Source organism: Antrostomus carolinensis, unplaced genomic scaffold, assembly GCF_000700745.2.
Source record: "Antrostomus carolinensis isolate BGI_N321 unplaced genomic scaffold, ASM70074v2 scaffold5413, whole genome shotgun sequence".
NCBI classification, from domain to species: Eukaryota; Metazoa; Chordata; class Aves; order Caprimulgiformes; family Caprimulgidae; genus Antrostomus; species Antrostomus carolinensis.
This window is the reverse complement of record NW_010307146.1, coordinates 53,930-71,067: the sequence shown is the minus strand read 5'-3', so window position 1 is coordinate 71,067 and position 17,138 is coordinate 53,930. Positions and strand designations below refer to the sequence as shown.

Below are 17,138 nucleotides of genomic sequence, written 5' to 3'. Positions count from 1 at the left end.
CAATCTTTCTTTCAATACTTTGTACAACCTTTAGATTATGGCTGCCTGAATTATTCTATGGTGCTCACAAAGTGCTTATAAATTAGGTCTGCAGCTGTCAGTAGGTATTGCTGTAAAAAACTCCATCCAAACCCCACAAAGGACAAATTTTTATTTTCTCAGTCACAGGTCTCCTTAGCATTTGAAAATGCTCTAGTTAGCAACCACAGTGTGTTATGTAGTACACCTTATAATGGCATGAGTACAGCTTTCTAGTTTAATTTTGATGCAGCAATTGCAGCTGAGGAAAGTAATTATTTAACACATTTTTGCATTCTTCCCTGTCTTGGCAGAGGAAGATGAATGTGCCAAACCTGACAATGGTGGCTGTGAACAGCGCTGTGTAAATACTCTGGGCAGTTACCAGTGTGCCTGTGATCCTGGCTATGAACTTGGTCCTGACAAAAAGAGTTGTGAAGGTACAGTGCGTTGCTGTGTTATGAGCTCTTAAAGCTCACAGAGTGCCATTGCTTGAATGAAATGCTACACGTTTTGTATGCTCTGCCCTAGCAATGTGACTTCTGTGGAACTCAGCCTGGAAAACCAGTGCTCCCTTTTAAGTAGGAGTGCCAAAGTTAAGTCTGTCCACAGCAGTCATCTTCATCTGATGTCTGTCACTAATTTAGGTCTGCGGGTTTTGCTGTTAGTCGATTGGGAATGATGCAAAGCAGGACTTCGTACCTTCCCAAACCACTTTTTATGTTATTCATACTCGTTAAAACAGAATCTCCCACTAAGCATGAGGAGATAATTATCAGCAGAGCAATGTGCCACTGTCTCAGAATCAGAGTATTTAATGATCCCTCTGACCACCTCTGACAGGGGTGTGACTAGGAAGCTGGCAAGTTTGAAGAGCAAGATCTTCTATTCTAGCTCAAAGCTCAGAGAAGTCCTCCCCTCACCCAGTTACATTGTGGACTTTTTTTGCTGGAAACAAATTCTGCTTTTCAGGGTGAGCAAAGTGTATTCATTTGGAGAAATCAAAACCTGATAAGTGGAAGTCTATGTATAAGTAGGATAGGACTGAGATAAGATTTTAAATTCCATGCATATTTCATATCAAAGGAAAGAAGCAAAAGGTCTTGATCCTTATGCACAAATAATTGTTTGATTTTTATTCATAAACATCAATAAATTTGGGAATAGCACAAATTATTCTTATCTCAGTTCATCTGTTCATTTCTGAGCAAATGGAGTGCTCAGAGTTACAGTTTTCTTCTGATGTGCTTCACTGGTCTCTTTTGTTTCCAATTTCCTGGCTTCATTTAATGATTTGTCACAATTTGGGGTAGTGTTGCTTAGTTTCTTTGCACTTTTTGTTCTTTGGCTTTTGGTTTTGTGGAGTTACTTTTATTTCTTTGTTTGAGGTGTGTGTGTTTGTGTGAGCTGGTGATGGTCCTAGACTACAGGCATGTTAGATTGTGGTTCTCATCAAGCTGGTTGGTTTTTCAGTTGTTCCCTCCCCAACTTTAATAGTGAGTGCACTAGAAATACAATTTATTTAGATGTCTGCATATTGGGCAATATGCAGAAAGTAAGGTTAATCTAAAGGGGGCCATGAAGGCGGAGGTTTGATCTCTGGGCCTTTGATAATCAGCCCAAATTTATGTAAGGAATTTGGTTTAGTCTGCCTGCTGCTCTGAGTCAGAATATTAGGGAGATTACCAGTCCTTCAGAAAATTCTTCCCTCTGCCTCTGAGAAACAGAGAAGAAATACCTCCCCAGCCCTCAAAGAGAAAAGCAGCTCTGGCAAAAGGAGGAGTCACTTGAAGTAAGTGCATTGCAGTGTGGAGCAAAAACCCTGAACTATCCCTAAAAGTGTATACGCATTTGTTCCATGCAAGGTAGCACTCACTGTATGTAGATGCCACTCAGGACTGCTATGTTAAAGTCACTGTGTAGTCACAGTGAGCATTATGTCTTTGTTACACAGTTTGGGAATTCAAGGAAGGAGTGACCTGGCTTCATTAATTCATGCATAATATCAGGGTAGAAGTCTCTAATTCAGAAACTCTGCCTAATGCTTCACTGCCGTGTTGACATGAGCAGAAAATTGCTTCATGCTGGTCTAATCCAAATCTCTCCCACTGGCAGCATATTAGAAAACTGTAAGATTCTTTTTTCCCCACTATTTCCATGTTTGCCATCATTGCCTCAAGGAACAATGGAGTGATGTTGAAAAGTAGAAACTGAAAACTAGCAGTGGTTGTCCTGACCTAGACTGGATCATTTGGGGGTATAGCTTGTGTCATCTGAGTGCAATCTCTAAACCTGTGCCTGGTCTTTTTCGACACACTGAGGAGTGACTCAGGGTCTTAGTCCCTCCACCTCAGTCATATTACCTTTACATGTATGCCAAGAAATCTTCTGCATGGAAATCCAGTGCCAGGAGGAAGATGCCTGGTATGTGTCTGGGTTGGCCAACTGTGCCCTGACACAGAAGCTGGAGAGTTCTCACAGGTGTGTTAGATGAAGTAGTATGTGAGACCATCAGCTAGACAGGAATAGACTGTTTCTAAGGCATTCAGTGTTAGCAGTGATCAGTTGGAAGAAGGTGGAGTAGAAGGAGATTTATGAATGATTCCCAGTGCTGTCACAGTGCTGTAATGGTATCAATGGAGCAGAGTGTGATCGAGAACCCCTGAAAGTCCCATTGCTTTCCTTTTTTTTTTTTTTTTTTTTTTTTTTTTTTTTTTTCCACAGATGGTGAAGATTAGTGTGTTTATCCTTTAGTATTTGAACTGCTTTCACAGACATAGTACAGCATTGTTCTGTTGCATAGAGGTGACTGTTATTTCCAAATATATGCCAAATATTTTCTCTATTACTTGAACATCCATAGTTCAGCAAAAGTAATTGTGACTGAAGAGTACATGACTGCTATCCTAAAGAGGTGACCCTATCTAGTAGGTTATGAGGGCATATACAGCTGTATAAGGTGAGACAGGTAGTGCTGATTCTGGATCAAAAATCAAGAGAAGCTGGGGAAATGCAAAATGCATCTTAAGTAGTCCATCTGTCAGAAGAGGGGTGGTCAAGGTCCTGGGCAGGGCGGTGAGGTCAGAGGACTTGCATGGGAACGGCTGTGAGAGAATAACCAGAGTCTCGGGAGGGAAGGGAAAAGAATGAATATGATAACGCTTTGTGTAGTCCTGAAACTTATCTCTGTCCGCAAACCTGCAAGCTGTTCAAGATAGAGGCTGTCTTTTTTTCTTTGTTTGTACCAAACATGATAAAACAAGATTCTGATTAGTCTCTTTGGGCATTACAGCAGTATAAGTAATGAGAGGACTGAATCTTCTCAGTGTGCTTCTGTTTATAGTAAAACACAGTTTCAGTCAAGAAACGATGCTCTCCCTTTTAATTTTACAGCTGCTTGCGGAGGACTCCTGACAAAGCTAAATGGGACTATAACCACACCAGGGTGGCCCAAAGAGTATCCTCCAAACAAAAACTGTGTGTGGCAGGTGGTTGCCCCGACGCAATACCGAATTTCAATGAAGTTTGAGTTTTTTGAGTTAGAAGGGAATGAAGTAAGTAACTGCGAACAAAGAGCTGTACAATCTGTTACATGCTAAACGGTTTCCCAAGCATTCAAAAATAGATATTGTCTAATAAACCCCTTGCTGACTCTTCATATGCTGACAATAACCATAGATATTCTTGTTTTCATTTTGGGACTGTTTCTGGATTCTTTCAAAACAAACATGGAGAGAATAGCTGTCTTTTACATATCATCTAAATGCATATGTATTACAAGAAATTTAAATGAAATGTTCTCTGCTGAGTCTCAGCTGACTTTTTTTATCAACAAAGTAAAACAGAGCAAATGGCTGAGGCATATTGGAAAGAATTCAAGAGAAGAAAATCTGGAGAAACCAAATCATCTTTACAGACTATGAGTACAAAGAGTATACATAAGCTCTGGTTAGTGACGGAGCAAGGGAGCATTTAAATCACTTACAAATATCTCAGGGGGGAATATTTTAAAAGGAGCAGTACCAGAAACAAGGCACAACAGAATAGCAGCAGTGTTTGAGCTGGGCAGCCCCCAGAGGCATGGAGGATCTCTTCCCCAGGTTGGGGAGAGGGGTATGGCAGAGCCCTCCATGTGGTAAGGGCTGCTGCCTACAGTTTTAAACAAAATGGGGTGGTTTTGGGTTTTGGGTGAAATACAGGTTTCAACATCAACTTTTCAGCCTTTATTTTGCTTCCTAGGCACCACTCTGTCATACCATCGAGTTCCCTTGCTGTACTCTTGCCATAACATGCTGTAGCCATTGAGTTTATCTGTATATTCTTCATGTGGCAGTAAGAGTCCATCTCCTATGACTTTATTTCTGACTAAACAAATCTGTAGCAATGTTTTTGATGTGGAGATGTACTGTGTTTTGGGCATGGGCTGTGAAGTGTTAAAAGTTGGAGTTTAATTTATAATGAAGAAACAATGCAGGCTTCTGCATATAACTAAGAAACAAACATGGCTTCTCTGAAATATCTCAAAATTGTTTACAGAGGCAGCAATGTGAGATTTTAGTTTTAAAAATAATTTAGGGTGTGTTCTAAAGTCTATGAAATTCCAAATTATTTTAAATGATTTTTTTACCATGTTTACATTGATGTCCTCTTATCATCATCATTACAAGAAAGCCAAATGGTGTAATAAAATCATACAAAACCCAAAGAACTAAAATTGAATTACCATTTGAACAAATCATAAAGCAGTTTTCCTGTACTTCCTTGGTACTTAGGCCAGATTTGCAAGGAAGACAACTAGTGTATAATGAATTTAAATCAATTTTCTAAGGTCATACAAGATACATAACTTCAGCAGATGTGGAAAATATTTTCAACATTTAGAACTTTGGTTTGATCCTCTCCTGTGCTACTTAATCAGCTTCAGCTTTCTATTACTAAGTAGTAGTACTGAGAATGGTACCTGTAAAAATCAGAAAAAAACCCCCCATAATATCCGGAACATTTTAGTATGTTGTCTGAGTGCAGACTTAAAATGTGTACATTTTAGAGCAAATTCTCTAATTTTAATATGTTTGGTTAGTATGTCTTTTCAAATATTACAATTTTAATATTTTACATTTACTGTTTACAATCTTAATCTTACATTTAACTTGTAATTATTGTCTTTAATATAGTGTTTTATGAAGTTAGACCTATCTGAAATTACATTTAGTTTCTAATCTAAAACCATGAAACCATCAAAACTCACCACTGATGTATTGCTGAAACTGCTGTGATTTATTAACATTGTGAATTATATTTGAAAATCACATGCATTAGTATGAATTTATCTTAGAATTAATATAAATCAGCATGTAGCAGTAACTCAATTTTTATAAATCTTTGGGTTTTTTGTATTGTGCAAAAGTAATTTCAACTGAATTAGTCACTTTCAACTCTGCAACATAAGAAAATTGTTCCAGTAACAATGAAAATTTAATCTAAGTCTAGAATGTATTATATTGCAAAAATTGGAAATGTTGATAGTCATTTAATATTGCATAAGGAGAGAGAGAAAAAAAGGCTAAAACAGCTGTTTCTATAGTACCCCTTCAGCTCCCCTGACATTTCTTTTTTGACTAGAAATTGTGGTTTATTGAATATAACTTGGATTTAGTGGACAATCTAAGCTCTATATGAATCCTCCTGGCCACTGTTTTCTCTTAAGCTATTAATTGCAGACAGCTGGGACATTTTTGATTAAATGATTGATAGTTGAGACTAAGAAGCTTAGAAGTTTTTGGGTGGAAGGCTTTAGGTTGACCAAGGGATTATGCACTGAAAGTATTATCACGAGTAGTAGGCCTTGCATAAGGATTTTTTTTTATTACATTATTTTACTGTTTTTTATTTTCAACCTTTTAATGAAAATGACATGTATCAGACCTCCAAATTATAGCTACGCTACTGTTAAAGAACGGTGTATAGTTTTAATAGTATTGATTTATTTATTTGTTAAAAAAAAAAAAAATCTTAAATACATCATGGTAAAAACTTATCTTGTAAGCTTCTAAATTAAAATATTTTTTTAAAAAAAATCTATGAGATGTGAGCAGTAGAAAATTTGTAGGTCTGGCTATATGGTTTGCGGCGCAAAATAGGTATAATTTTTAGGGTGAATATTTCTAGATTTTGGTCTAATGTCACTGGTATTTCTACCTTTTAGATTAAATGGAAACATTACTAAGCATGCTGAAATTTCGATGCTAAACACAGATTAGTATCTATCAAAATATAATTTTGAATGTAATGCATAGTGCAGCTATGCCTTAGTGACCTTAAGATATTCTTACATAAAATCAGTAAACCTTTGTAAGCATTTACAAATGTTTTCAGAGTGCCTTTTCAGGGAAAAGTCAAAAAAGATATTATTATCCTTTATTATCAAGCAGTGTATAACAATCAGAGTTCTTGCATTTGTAAATAACTTCATGCCTTTCTTTTTGGATAACAAAAAAAAAGTTATTTCTTTTCTCAGGTTTGCAAATACGATTATGTGGAGATTCGTAGCGGCCTTTCTTCTGATTCTAAACTACATGGTAAATTCTGTGGTACAGAAGTGCCTGAAGTTATCACCTCTCAGTACAACAACATGCGAATTGAGTTCAGATCTGACAACACTGTGTCAAAAAAAGGCTTCAAGGCACACTTCTTCTCAGGTATAGAAAATCACTCTTGTGTACCTGTGAGTGCCTCTGAGCATACACTGACTAATGTATTTTGGTATAAGAGTGAGTGACCTTTTCCCTTATAGTTTTCCTGGTAGCTTTGACTTCGTTTTATTTGTATAAGCATAAACCACTCTCCTGTCTAAAAATACTGTTCTGAATTGTAAAGTCTGTATATAGTAGAAAATTTATGGAACACATATATTTTTAGACAGAGGTAAATGAGCTTTGTGAGATACAGAGGAAAAACAAATTTACTAAGTTTTTAAAAATTTTGATTAGATTTGTTTTATCTCAAGCTTTGTTGCTATTTTTTCAAATCCTGGTTGTAATGTGATATGAATTACATATTGTGTACACTTGTGTTTTTTGCACTCAGGTCTCTTAATGCACTAGTTATGAAATTACTACTTTGTGCTACAACATTTGTTTAACATTATCATTACTTTCTTGCCAAACTTTGCACTTCTTAATGTTTTGCAGAAGAACAGAGTTTAAGACCTTGCTCTTGCAAAGATGTATGTCTTTTTAGTTATGAGTATTATTTAACTGAGGCAGATCAGAGCCCTGGAAGTTTATAACATCTGAGGACATGCATCCTTGAATAAAGTTAGATGTGAGTGAAGCTGAAGATGTGAGGAAATATTTGCACAACAGTGATCTTTGCAAATACCCATTGAGACTAGACGACAATATTATAATCTGGCTGTGGCAGGGTACCACCTGGTGTTAAGTAGTAGCATTTTGCTTAGTGTTTTTCTTGTGCGTTTACACATTCACACATGTGTCGCTATGTTATCTTGTGTAAAACAACACGACAGTCCTGTCCAAACTAGAAGTAGTTCAGAAGCATTTGGGATTTGAATTCTGCCCCAAGTTTTTTGATAGCAGTTAAAAATCTGAATCTGGAGAATCCTGATTATGTTTAGCATGTAGCAAAATGTATTACCAGGCACTGTTATTAGCATTTGTTTGCTAAAATATTTTATCAAAGCTGAATTGAAAATAGTATTTATTTGGTTAGCTTTAAGAACTAACTTAACTTTGACCAAGTAATTAGAATCAATATATTGTATAAGTGATATGGTTTGGAATGTGAGGAAAATAACCGTTAACACAAACCATTTAGACTTTCAGTCTTTTCTCATTATGACTGCTTCAATGTTTTTCTTAAGCAATTATGAATGATGAAAAAAGTGTTTCATCTCATACAAAAAAATTAACAAACATTTTACCTCCTACTGGCATGTTATTTTTTCTAGTAATCACATTTCTATGGTCATAGTCTTTCAGATTCTTCTTTACATATAGTAGCACTCTTTACTTTCAAATCTATATTTTACATTAGCAGGAAGCTTTCAAGGTTTACTCACGATTTGTAGTAAATAAATGTTATATGCACAACAGAGCTTCCCCCTAGAAATGGTTACACAAATAGTCATTTCATGTTGGCCTAGTAGCACCAGTAGGAATTGTCATATATTTTGACTTTTTACAGGAGTAAGTATTGACATATTCCAGTTCTAAAAATGACCTGCAAATTAAGTTTTTTGTGTATTTACAGGATCTATACAGCTATGCCAGATAAGATTGGCAGTGATAGCTTTGTAATTTGTGTAAGCTCTCTAGTTCAGAAGTTATGTTTTGCGGACATGCTGAACATATAAATTTACTGAATGCTTCGTAATACATTTCTGCCATAATCTCTTCTCTCATTTCATATGAGTTCAGACACTTTGTATTTTATTTTTATTCTTTGTCAATTCTTTTCCCATTGTTATAATTTCTAGCAGATTCTAGTCTTCTCTGTTGTCTGGCTTTCCCCTTTTGAGAATATTTTCTGATCAAAACACAAACTTTGTAATGTCTGAGACAAATCAAACTTCAGAACTTAAAGTATCTAAAAAGAGGTTGTCATCTCTGAATAATGCATCAGACAAAACTCTCATGGTGACCATAAAACACTATAACTTTCTCACCCCCGAATTCCTTGACATGTACATAATATGCCATTGGTCTGTTAATGAAGAACTAACTTGAGACTTCAAGTATTTTAAATTTTGGGAGTTGGTAGCTGATTACTATTACTATTCAGCTGATGAAGTGGGGGTTTTTTGCATACTTGTCTTCAGAATACAATACTTTCAGAATTATGTCTGCAGAGAAATACTTAGTGCTAGTGTCTAAGATGTTGGAAGGCATTTAACAACTATATTAATTAAATCACAATAGAAATATGTGTAAGCATTTAATTATAAAGAGATACATAATGAAAAAAATCAGTAATGAGTAAAATACTGCATCTTGCAGTCTATTCATTGGTAAAGGGCATGTGCAATGCTCAGCAAGAGAGACAGGTGGATAAATTATATTAATTTGAAGATTAGGAACTGTATTATGTTCCTCAAGCACAGCCACAGAACTTGTTTGTTTGTTTGTTTTGAAACTCTTTTGGTGATGAATTCTACAGCCATGGCTAAACTTGAGAAAGCATGGCACAGCGCCGGCTCAGATGACAGAAAGCAGTTTTTGAGTGGTTGAAACTGACTGTGATAAACTGTGAAAGAAAACAGTGACACAGGGCAACAGATGACCTGCGTTAGGAAGGTAATTTATGTTGATATAAGACAACACGCAATTACATTTTTGGCTGTAAAATGGTGTTAACAGCCAGACAGGTGCTACTGGAAAGTGAGAAAAACTTTTTTTTCAACATTCTGTAAACTTTACACTTGATGGGGCAGTTCAGAAAAAAGCTCAGTTTGGAGCTGTTGCAGAGATCTAGCTAATCTCCAGAGACACTCTTGTATATTTATAATCGAGTTTCTTGGATAAAAAGAAACCAGGAGTCACGATATATAATATTTTTAAAACTTTTATTAAAGATTTTTGGAATTGGATATTAGGCTTCTAAACTTAAGAGCTTCCAGTAATTAGGTTTTTATTCTTTCTCCCTCTCTCTTTCTTCTGTCCTTTCTTTCTCTCCTCTTGTTAGAAGACAGTGACCTATTGCAGTCTGCTGGGCACATTAGACTAAAGGAGTGTAAAATAACTCCTCTCTAGGGAGTGAAAAAGATAAAAATAATATATACACACATATTTTTTTCTTTTTCTGAGAAGATAGCCTAATAATTTCTTTAAATCAGTTTTTGTGTAGTTGTATGATTAATATCCTGTGATAATATGTCGCTAAACTACTTCCATTTATCATAAGTTTTAGAGTTACTTCAGTGTTTTAAATAAACATGTTTTTTTGCATGATCATTCAAAACATACATGGTGTTTGATGTAATATAGAAGTTAGGTTTGTTGGGACATTTTTTTCTTGGGTTATGATTCATTGAGCAATTAAAAAGAGAAAGCTAGAATGTTTCTAGCCTTGAGAAAATTTGTTTTGGAGCACAAACTCATCTCTGGTGCCATCCTGGTACATTTTTTTCCACAGACAAGAAAGCTGGCTGCAAAGAGAGAATTTTTGTTTTTGAATCTTGCAAGGACTTGATACAGGTCCCTTCAGGCCGAGTACGTATTATTCACAGACTGGTGGCCTCTGAGGGTCTCAGAGGTACGACCATTTGTCCTCTGAATGATTCAATCTAACATTTTGTTGAGAATGGATCTTTCCCTGTTCTGAGTACGGAAATAAGAAAAGAAAGAAAGTATCCATTCAGAATGGGGAGACTCATTTCCATCTGTCAGTATAACAAATGGCTTTGTTTTTACGTGGCAAAACATTTGTTCCTATAACTAATACAGACTAATTGCTTTTTCATGAATTTTGAAACTGGGCAATCAATTTGACAGAAAGTCTGTTCCAAATTATGAAGTGTGAGGAAGGCTTGTTCAACAGTTGCATCCTTGATTAACCATGTACAAGTAATTATTGTGATTCAAATATGTTGTGAAGCTTTTCCTTTCTACCTTCTGTCCATTGTTTTATCTCTGAGAAGGTTCATCATGGGACTGTTTGCTTATGCACTTCTCTTAAGAGATTATTTTACAGAATATAAGCTTATTTGATGTTAAAATACTTTTCGGTATTCTCACACACTTTGGTGGAAGATGAAAATAGACAGGGCTTTTATTTAGAATTTGTATACCTACTCTGTACTTGAAAGCCTAACTTGAATGCATTTTGAGCTTGCCTTCCACTTATTTTGTTATTTTGTTAGAAAACTACAAATTAATGCTTAGGAGGGGAATACTGAAGAGTTTTGTTCATATTATATCTAATTTCTCATTTGCTTGTTATTTCACTTGCAACATGGAATTAATTTGTGATAGTGCTTGCTTTTGCAAAGATGAAAGACTAAAACCTTTGTTTGAAATTAAACAGATTTACTACCTCATTTTGGGACTTGCATTGCAAGGTGCATAGACAGTGTATTGTGGAGCTTTTATGCTTCCTTCCTAATCAAAATGACAACTAGTATAAGCCTTTGGATGTATGATTCTGGCAGCTACCTATGTTTTCAACTGTTTCTTAACCTTCAAATCTATTCATATCTGCAGAAAGCTTCCAAAAACTTTCAGTGCAAACAGATTTGAGATTTACAGGACAAAATGCAGTGCATACTTAAGTCTGACTTGCAGAATTTTTCTATTAATGTACGTTATCATTATATATTATAAGGAGAAGATGATTTTTATGGAAAGACCTGCAATGGTCAAGTGTTGCATACATTTTGGCAGATAAAGCTGATGTGTATGCAATTATAATACAAACTTCCTCTGTTGTGTTACTGAGTATGAGTGTCAGTAAAGGCATGGAAAAAATACGTATGTAAGACACACACAAAAAAAGACTCAAATTATCATTGGTGGCTTGTAATCTATAGAAATTCTTACTGTGCCTGCTAAAGTCTGAAACATTACATGTTACCTTGTTTGGAGATAACGCTTACTGCTGCTTTCCATGAGGCTGAAGGGGGTGAATATTCTGCATTCCAGCCCCACAACAACTGGACTTTTGGGATGATCACAATTACTTTGCTTTTTATCTCCTTTCTTTTGCATGTTGAAATGACACAGTTTGTAAGACAGAGTTTAATATGTGTATGTGTGGTTATGTATAGATATTTATATAAGTATGTATTTTTATATCTCAGGGTGTATATACATGTGTCTATACATGTATTTAGGTATATTCATGCACATACGTATATACATGTATGTGTGTATATATATTTAAGTCAGGAGCAGCCTGCTTCTTTTAAATGGACCAGCCTTGCTTAAAATGACAACAGCTGAATGACAGAGAAGGGTGGCAGCTGAGGCCACTTGCTAGAATGACAGCCTGTTAATCTAGTTTGGCTTTTTTCCATGCAATGAATTTGTAGCTGTTTAATGCAGGTCATATTTCCTCCCCTACTCTCTGCTTACTTCTAACACACTAAAAGCTCTTTTAAAGGATTATATGTTAATAAACAGCACTGCATGCTATGTTGTAGATCTTCTTGAAATAATTAATGCCAGTTTCTTTTGTATGTTTTTCAATGAAATGTTTTTCTTTTTGTGATGTTCTGTAATGTCCAGAATCATTAAAAGTAAAGCACGCTGTCACTCTGCTGGGGGTGGGGGGGGTGGAAATCAACTTATTAAAAAAGTTTATGTTGAATCCATCTTTTTTTACATGCTTAATGTGCAAAGCCTGAAATCTTGCTTGGCCTACATATTCCTTTCAACGCACCACCATTAAATTGTGGAATTTGCATAAAGTTGGAATACTTTTATGTATTGTCCATAAATTAAACTCCTCTTGTTTACTGAAATAAAACTTTGGATGAGATATTTATGAAATTTTACCAGTTAGAACTCTTGAAAGAGTAAATGCTGGTAATTGTTTTATCTCCTTTGGTTTAGCTTGCTTGTTTTACTTGTGTTCCTCTCCCCTAGGAACTACATCTCACTTCCTAGAAAGATGAGACAAACTATTTGTGCCGTGGTGCAAGGTTGCAGGCTGAGCAATGAGTGGCTAGAACAAAGGTACCATGAAACTGCCATACTGAGAAGAGTGACTGTGCTTTAGTTTATCCTTTTCTGTACTCAAACACTATGCTAAACCTTTTTCTTTTTGGTAACAAGGGCTACTGCTAGCTGTGATGCTCACCTGACCTTCTTGTGTGTTTCTTAGACAAGGATGAATGTTCAAAGGACAATGGTGGCTGCCAGCATGAGTGCATCAACACAGTAGGAAGCTATGTTTGCCAGTGCCGAAATGGATTTGTGCTACATGAAAACAAACATGACTGCAAGGAGGGTAAGTGCTAAGGTATTGGAACGGTTGATTATACAGAACAGTTGTCGTACAGAAAGATCTCTGCAGCTCTCCTTCCAAGGAAAAGAAAATAAAAGAAAGGTCTTGGTAATGGGTGCTTAGACATTTGGACTTAAACACTCTCCTATTTCCCCTTTCCCATCCCCTTCATCGCCAGCATTTGTGTGTAGCTGAGTTTGAGGTCCACAGGAATGTGGTTTAGAAAACTTGGTACACTGGCAGGGAGCACTACTTTTAATAGTGCTGTGAAGTATAGAACATTTAAAGCTGTGACGGATTATTTATCTAATGCTGTATTAAACACAGGGATAGAGTTTCTGGAGAGAAGCCTGGTAAAGTTGTCATTTTCTCCTATCAGTAGCAGTTAGTTTCCTCACAGTCAGGTTGGAACTATATCTGGCTTTCTGGGTTTATTTTAGGGGACATATTCAGACAATCTAAATTCCAGTCAAGTCCTAACGCATCTTTCTTCCTATTTGCTGTCTCAAGGTGCGGCTACTTCCAAGGAAACAGTAGGCTTTGGGGCTTAAGTAGAATTTAGATTATCTGCAAATGAACCTCAAGTGTGCAATATCATGTGAGCTGCTGTAATTTCTCAAGGCTGTATTCTAGCATAGACTTAATTTGCAAGTAAAGATGTACCCTTTGTGAATCACTTGCATTATCACTGGTTTTGGAATGACACTTGCCTGCTCTAAAAGATTCCTGTTGAATAATTCTTTGATGTTTATAAAGCAATTTAAGATTGTTAAAAAAAAACAAATACAAAAATGAAACTGGTTTTCTTCTTGTCTTCTTTTAGTTCTTTGTATTTATTCATAGAGACGCACTTCTGGTGATTCTTACGATGTGAATGACTAAGCTGTTCTTGGTACATACTCACAATTTAGTCTTAGCTATTCTCTAGTTGTATATATGTCCCTAGAAACTGTGGTTTAGAAATCAAAATGATTGCTCTGTAGCTGCAGTATAAAAGTTAGTGAGAAGAGAGAAAAAGGAAATGTTGAAGAAATATCATTTGAAGTTGGAGTAGCAAGATTTCTCATATGGATTTTCATACTTATTTGTATGTAGAATGGGGGGAATAGTGAAATATTTTATTTAATTTAATACTTACCTTATGTATATTACTTTATAATTATTTTTTTAAAAAAGCTATTCATTGTAAACAACAGTGTATGTTTCACAACAATCAATAAGCAAGCATGCTGAGTTAATTGGCATAAAGCATTTACCAAAGGGGAAGAACATGATCTTGTGCACTGAAGAGCACACCTAGCTGTCTTTCCAAAGATCCCTTCCGTTCAGTGGGTTGCCTGACAAAAAAGAGTACTTTTCTGGCTGTCTCTGAATGCAGACCCCCAGACTAACTGATGCTATCACTGTTGGCACAGCTGAGTGTGAACAGAAGATCCACAGTCCCAACGGCATCATCATGAGTCCCAACTGGCCTGACAAGTATCCCAGCAGAAAGGAGTGCACATGGGAAATCAGTGCCACCCCGGGGCAGAGGGTCAAATTGGTGAGTTTCTGCCTACTCTTCCTTTTTCTCTTTTCTTCCACCAAACCTGCTTCTCAAATGACTACTCAACAATACAAAACTATTACTAAGCTTTACTATCTGTTTGCAGCCTAGACGTAAACTGTTTTAAAAATCTGCTGACTCTTGTCCATTCCTGGCCAACTGGGGCTACTCAGTATCGTAGAGATGTGGTGATTTGTGGTGATTGTAAATATACTGGACAGCAAAGGGCAGGAGGAATACTTTTCTCCTGTAAGACTTTACTATATCATTGTTGCAATCCATAAAATTTGCACAAAGTTTTGACAAATATGGCAGAGGCCATTTACGCAAATTCTGATATATAGAATAAACAAAATTAAAAGTTATGAACAGTCCTTTCCACACACCTTTTTCATTTCTGTTCTGTACTTTTCAAAGAGGAAAAGAAGATACAAAAAACAAGAATCTGGACTTCTCATTTAAAAGTAGCTCAAAATTTTAACATAGAAGAGCAACCTCAGTAGAGTTAAGTGACCTTTGTGTCTAGCTGTCTGAGGACAGTTCTGGTGACTAAAGACAGGCTAGCAGAGCTTAAGGAGCTCTTCAGACCTACTGAGGTTACGTAGCCTCTGTATGAAGCCAAAGGCACAGACCTGCCCAGGGGGCTTTTCTGCTTCGAGATCAACTGTAGTGTTCACTTCAGCCACAGTACTTGGGGAACAGCCACAGCAAAAGCTGGCCTTTACATACTTTAAAATCTGTTAAATTGATGTAACAAGTGTTTTGGAGCAAATGAACTTAAGAAAAAAGATGTTTCTACTTCAGAGAGGTAGAAGCAATAGTCAATATTGAAGCAGGGATGAAAGGGACATTGTCTCGTAACTCCTGATCTTAGTCAACACCATAACCCTGTTACTGGTGCTGATGTGAGGAACATGCGTTGATTCCTGTTCACCAGAAATAAAAGGGTTAAACTCTTCTAGGGGGTGTGGGGGTTGCAGAAAATGACTGGTGTTCATGATCTGTCCATTCAAAGGGTGGAAAAAGTTTTTGATTCAGGCAGCCTTCCTGCTGTCACTTCTGAGCAAGCCGTCTTCATACTAGATGAATAAACCAAAGCCAGCCAGGCATGGGCATGTTACTGTAAAAGTTTTTTCAGTACTTTTAACCTCAGCAGGCAAAATTCAAGCATTCATATTTCTTCAGTAAAATGTCACATGGTCTGTTTTAAAATAAAAGGTTTTTAAATTGGCTTTTGCCAGTGAAATTGGAAAAATAAGACAAAATTTTACTAGACAGAATTTTCAAAAATACCTCAACGGTTTAGTCTGAAATGCACTTTTCTGTACAAGCCAGTAGGGTCAATCTACTAAGTTCTGTGTATATAAGATCTTCAAAATCTATCTAGTACAGCAAAATGCTGTATGAATAATGTTAATAATATTAATACCATACTCCCACTATGGATAAATATTTTTTTCTTGGACTTTCACACCATATTTAATTTTACTCCTCACAGTTTACTTAGTCAAATTGAACAATGAGAGAATTGATTTCTTCATGGTAACAAACCACATGAATTGTGAGGCTGTGCTTCATTTTTTGAGAGGGATGTGTGTACAGAAACATCTTCTGTTGTGATTGCTCTTACTCTGATAATAATTGAAAAGTCTCTTCCTAAAAATGCTAAAGTTAAGCATTTGGTGTAATTATAAGCCTATGAAAAAATGGATGTACATTTAAGAATTTTAAAACGAATTATGTAGATAAGGATGGCTTTGAAAATGTATGTAGCAGAGCGAGAGATTTTTCATAAACTAATAAGCCGGATGTTTATAAGAGACAGACTTAAGTATCCCGTTCAGGCAGCTATCTGTAAGTGCCACCAACGTATCTACTCAGTTGAGTGCTTTAGATGGAAAGGGCTGGCTGTTCAGAAGCTATGTGTAACATTTCTGAATACCATTCCCACTAATGAGACAATCAAAATGGGAACTGTAGTCATGATGGGGTAGGTATTCAAAAGTATTTGTCCCAGGAAGATAGTGTGTGATTTAATTATACTACCATCTTTATTAAATAATCTGTGAACTCTGATGGCACTGAATAATAGAGAGAAAGTTAGCAGCAACTACTCAGTCATGTTCAACTTTAAGGAAAGGTTATGTCAATTCTTCTCTTTCAGGCTTGATCCACTGCTAGGAACTGACTGCTTTTTAAAAAACACTGAGATTGTCTCTGGGTTTTTTGAAATATTAGGCATTTTGAACTTTTAAAAGACTTAATATTAAGATTTGCTTTTCCTTTTGAAAAACAAATTACTTTGATTCTCTCTGTGATTACTAGAATTAACTGTTAGACTCACAACAGATTTAGGCATTTTTTCTGTTCCTCTTTGTGGGACCCCTGTACTGTCCCCCTGCAGGCTTAGGAATCCCAGTGTTAAGTCAAATATTAAAAATAATAGGAGTTTGTTACAGTTCATGGTGAGAAGTGCTTCCTAGAGAGTGATCTTTTTGTAGCAATGAGAAGTGAACAAAACTGATATAATTTTCCTCTAAAAGAAAACAAAGTTCTGGTTTTGGATCACGTCTGTTCCCGTTGATTCCAAGTTGGCTTGACTCAATTGTGT

General features: G+C 36.1%; 1 protein-coding gene across 1 annotated transcript in view; it reads left to right on the top strand.

Moving 5' to 3' along the window:
* Window positions 1–17,138, top strand: part of LOC104522909 (tolloid-like protein 1) — a gene marked incomplete at its 5' end in the record, with an annotated part of 77,471 nt that overhangs the window by 50,556 nt on the left and 9,777 nt on the right. Inside the window, 5 exons of the mRNA XM_010165323.2 lie at window positions 333–458; window positions 3,412–3,572; window positions 6,536–6,716; window positions 12,859–12,984; window positions 14,397–14,524. Of these exons, the coding sequence (XP_010163625.1) occupies window positions 333–458; window positions 3,412–3,572; window positions 6,536–6,716; window positions 12,859–12,984; window positions 14,397–14,524 (722 nt within the window). The remainder of the gene's footprint in view (window positions 1–332; window positions 459–3,411; window positions 3,573–6,535; window positions 6,717–12,858; window positions 12,985–14,396; window positions 14,525–17,138) is intronic.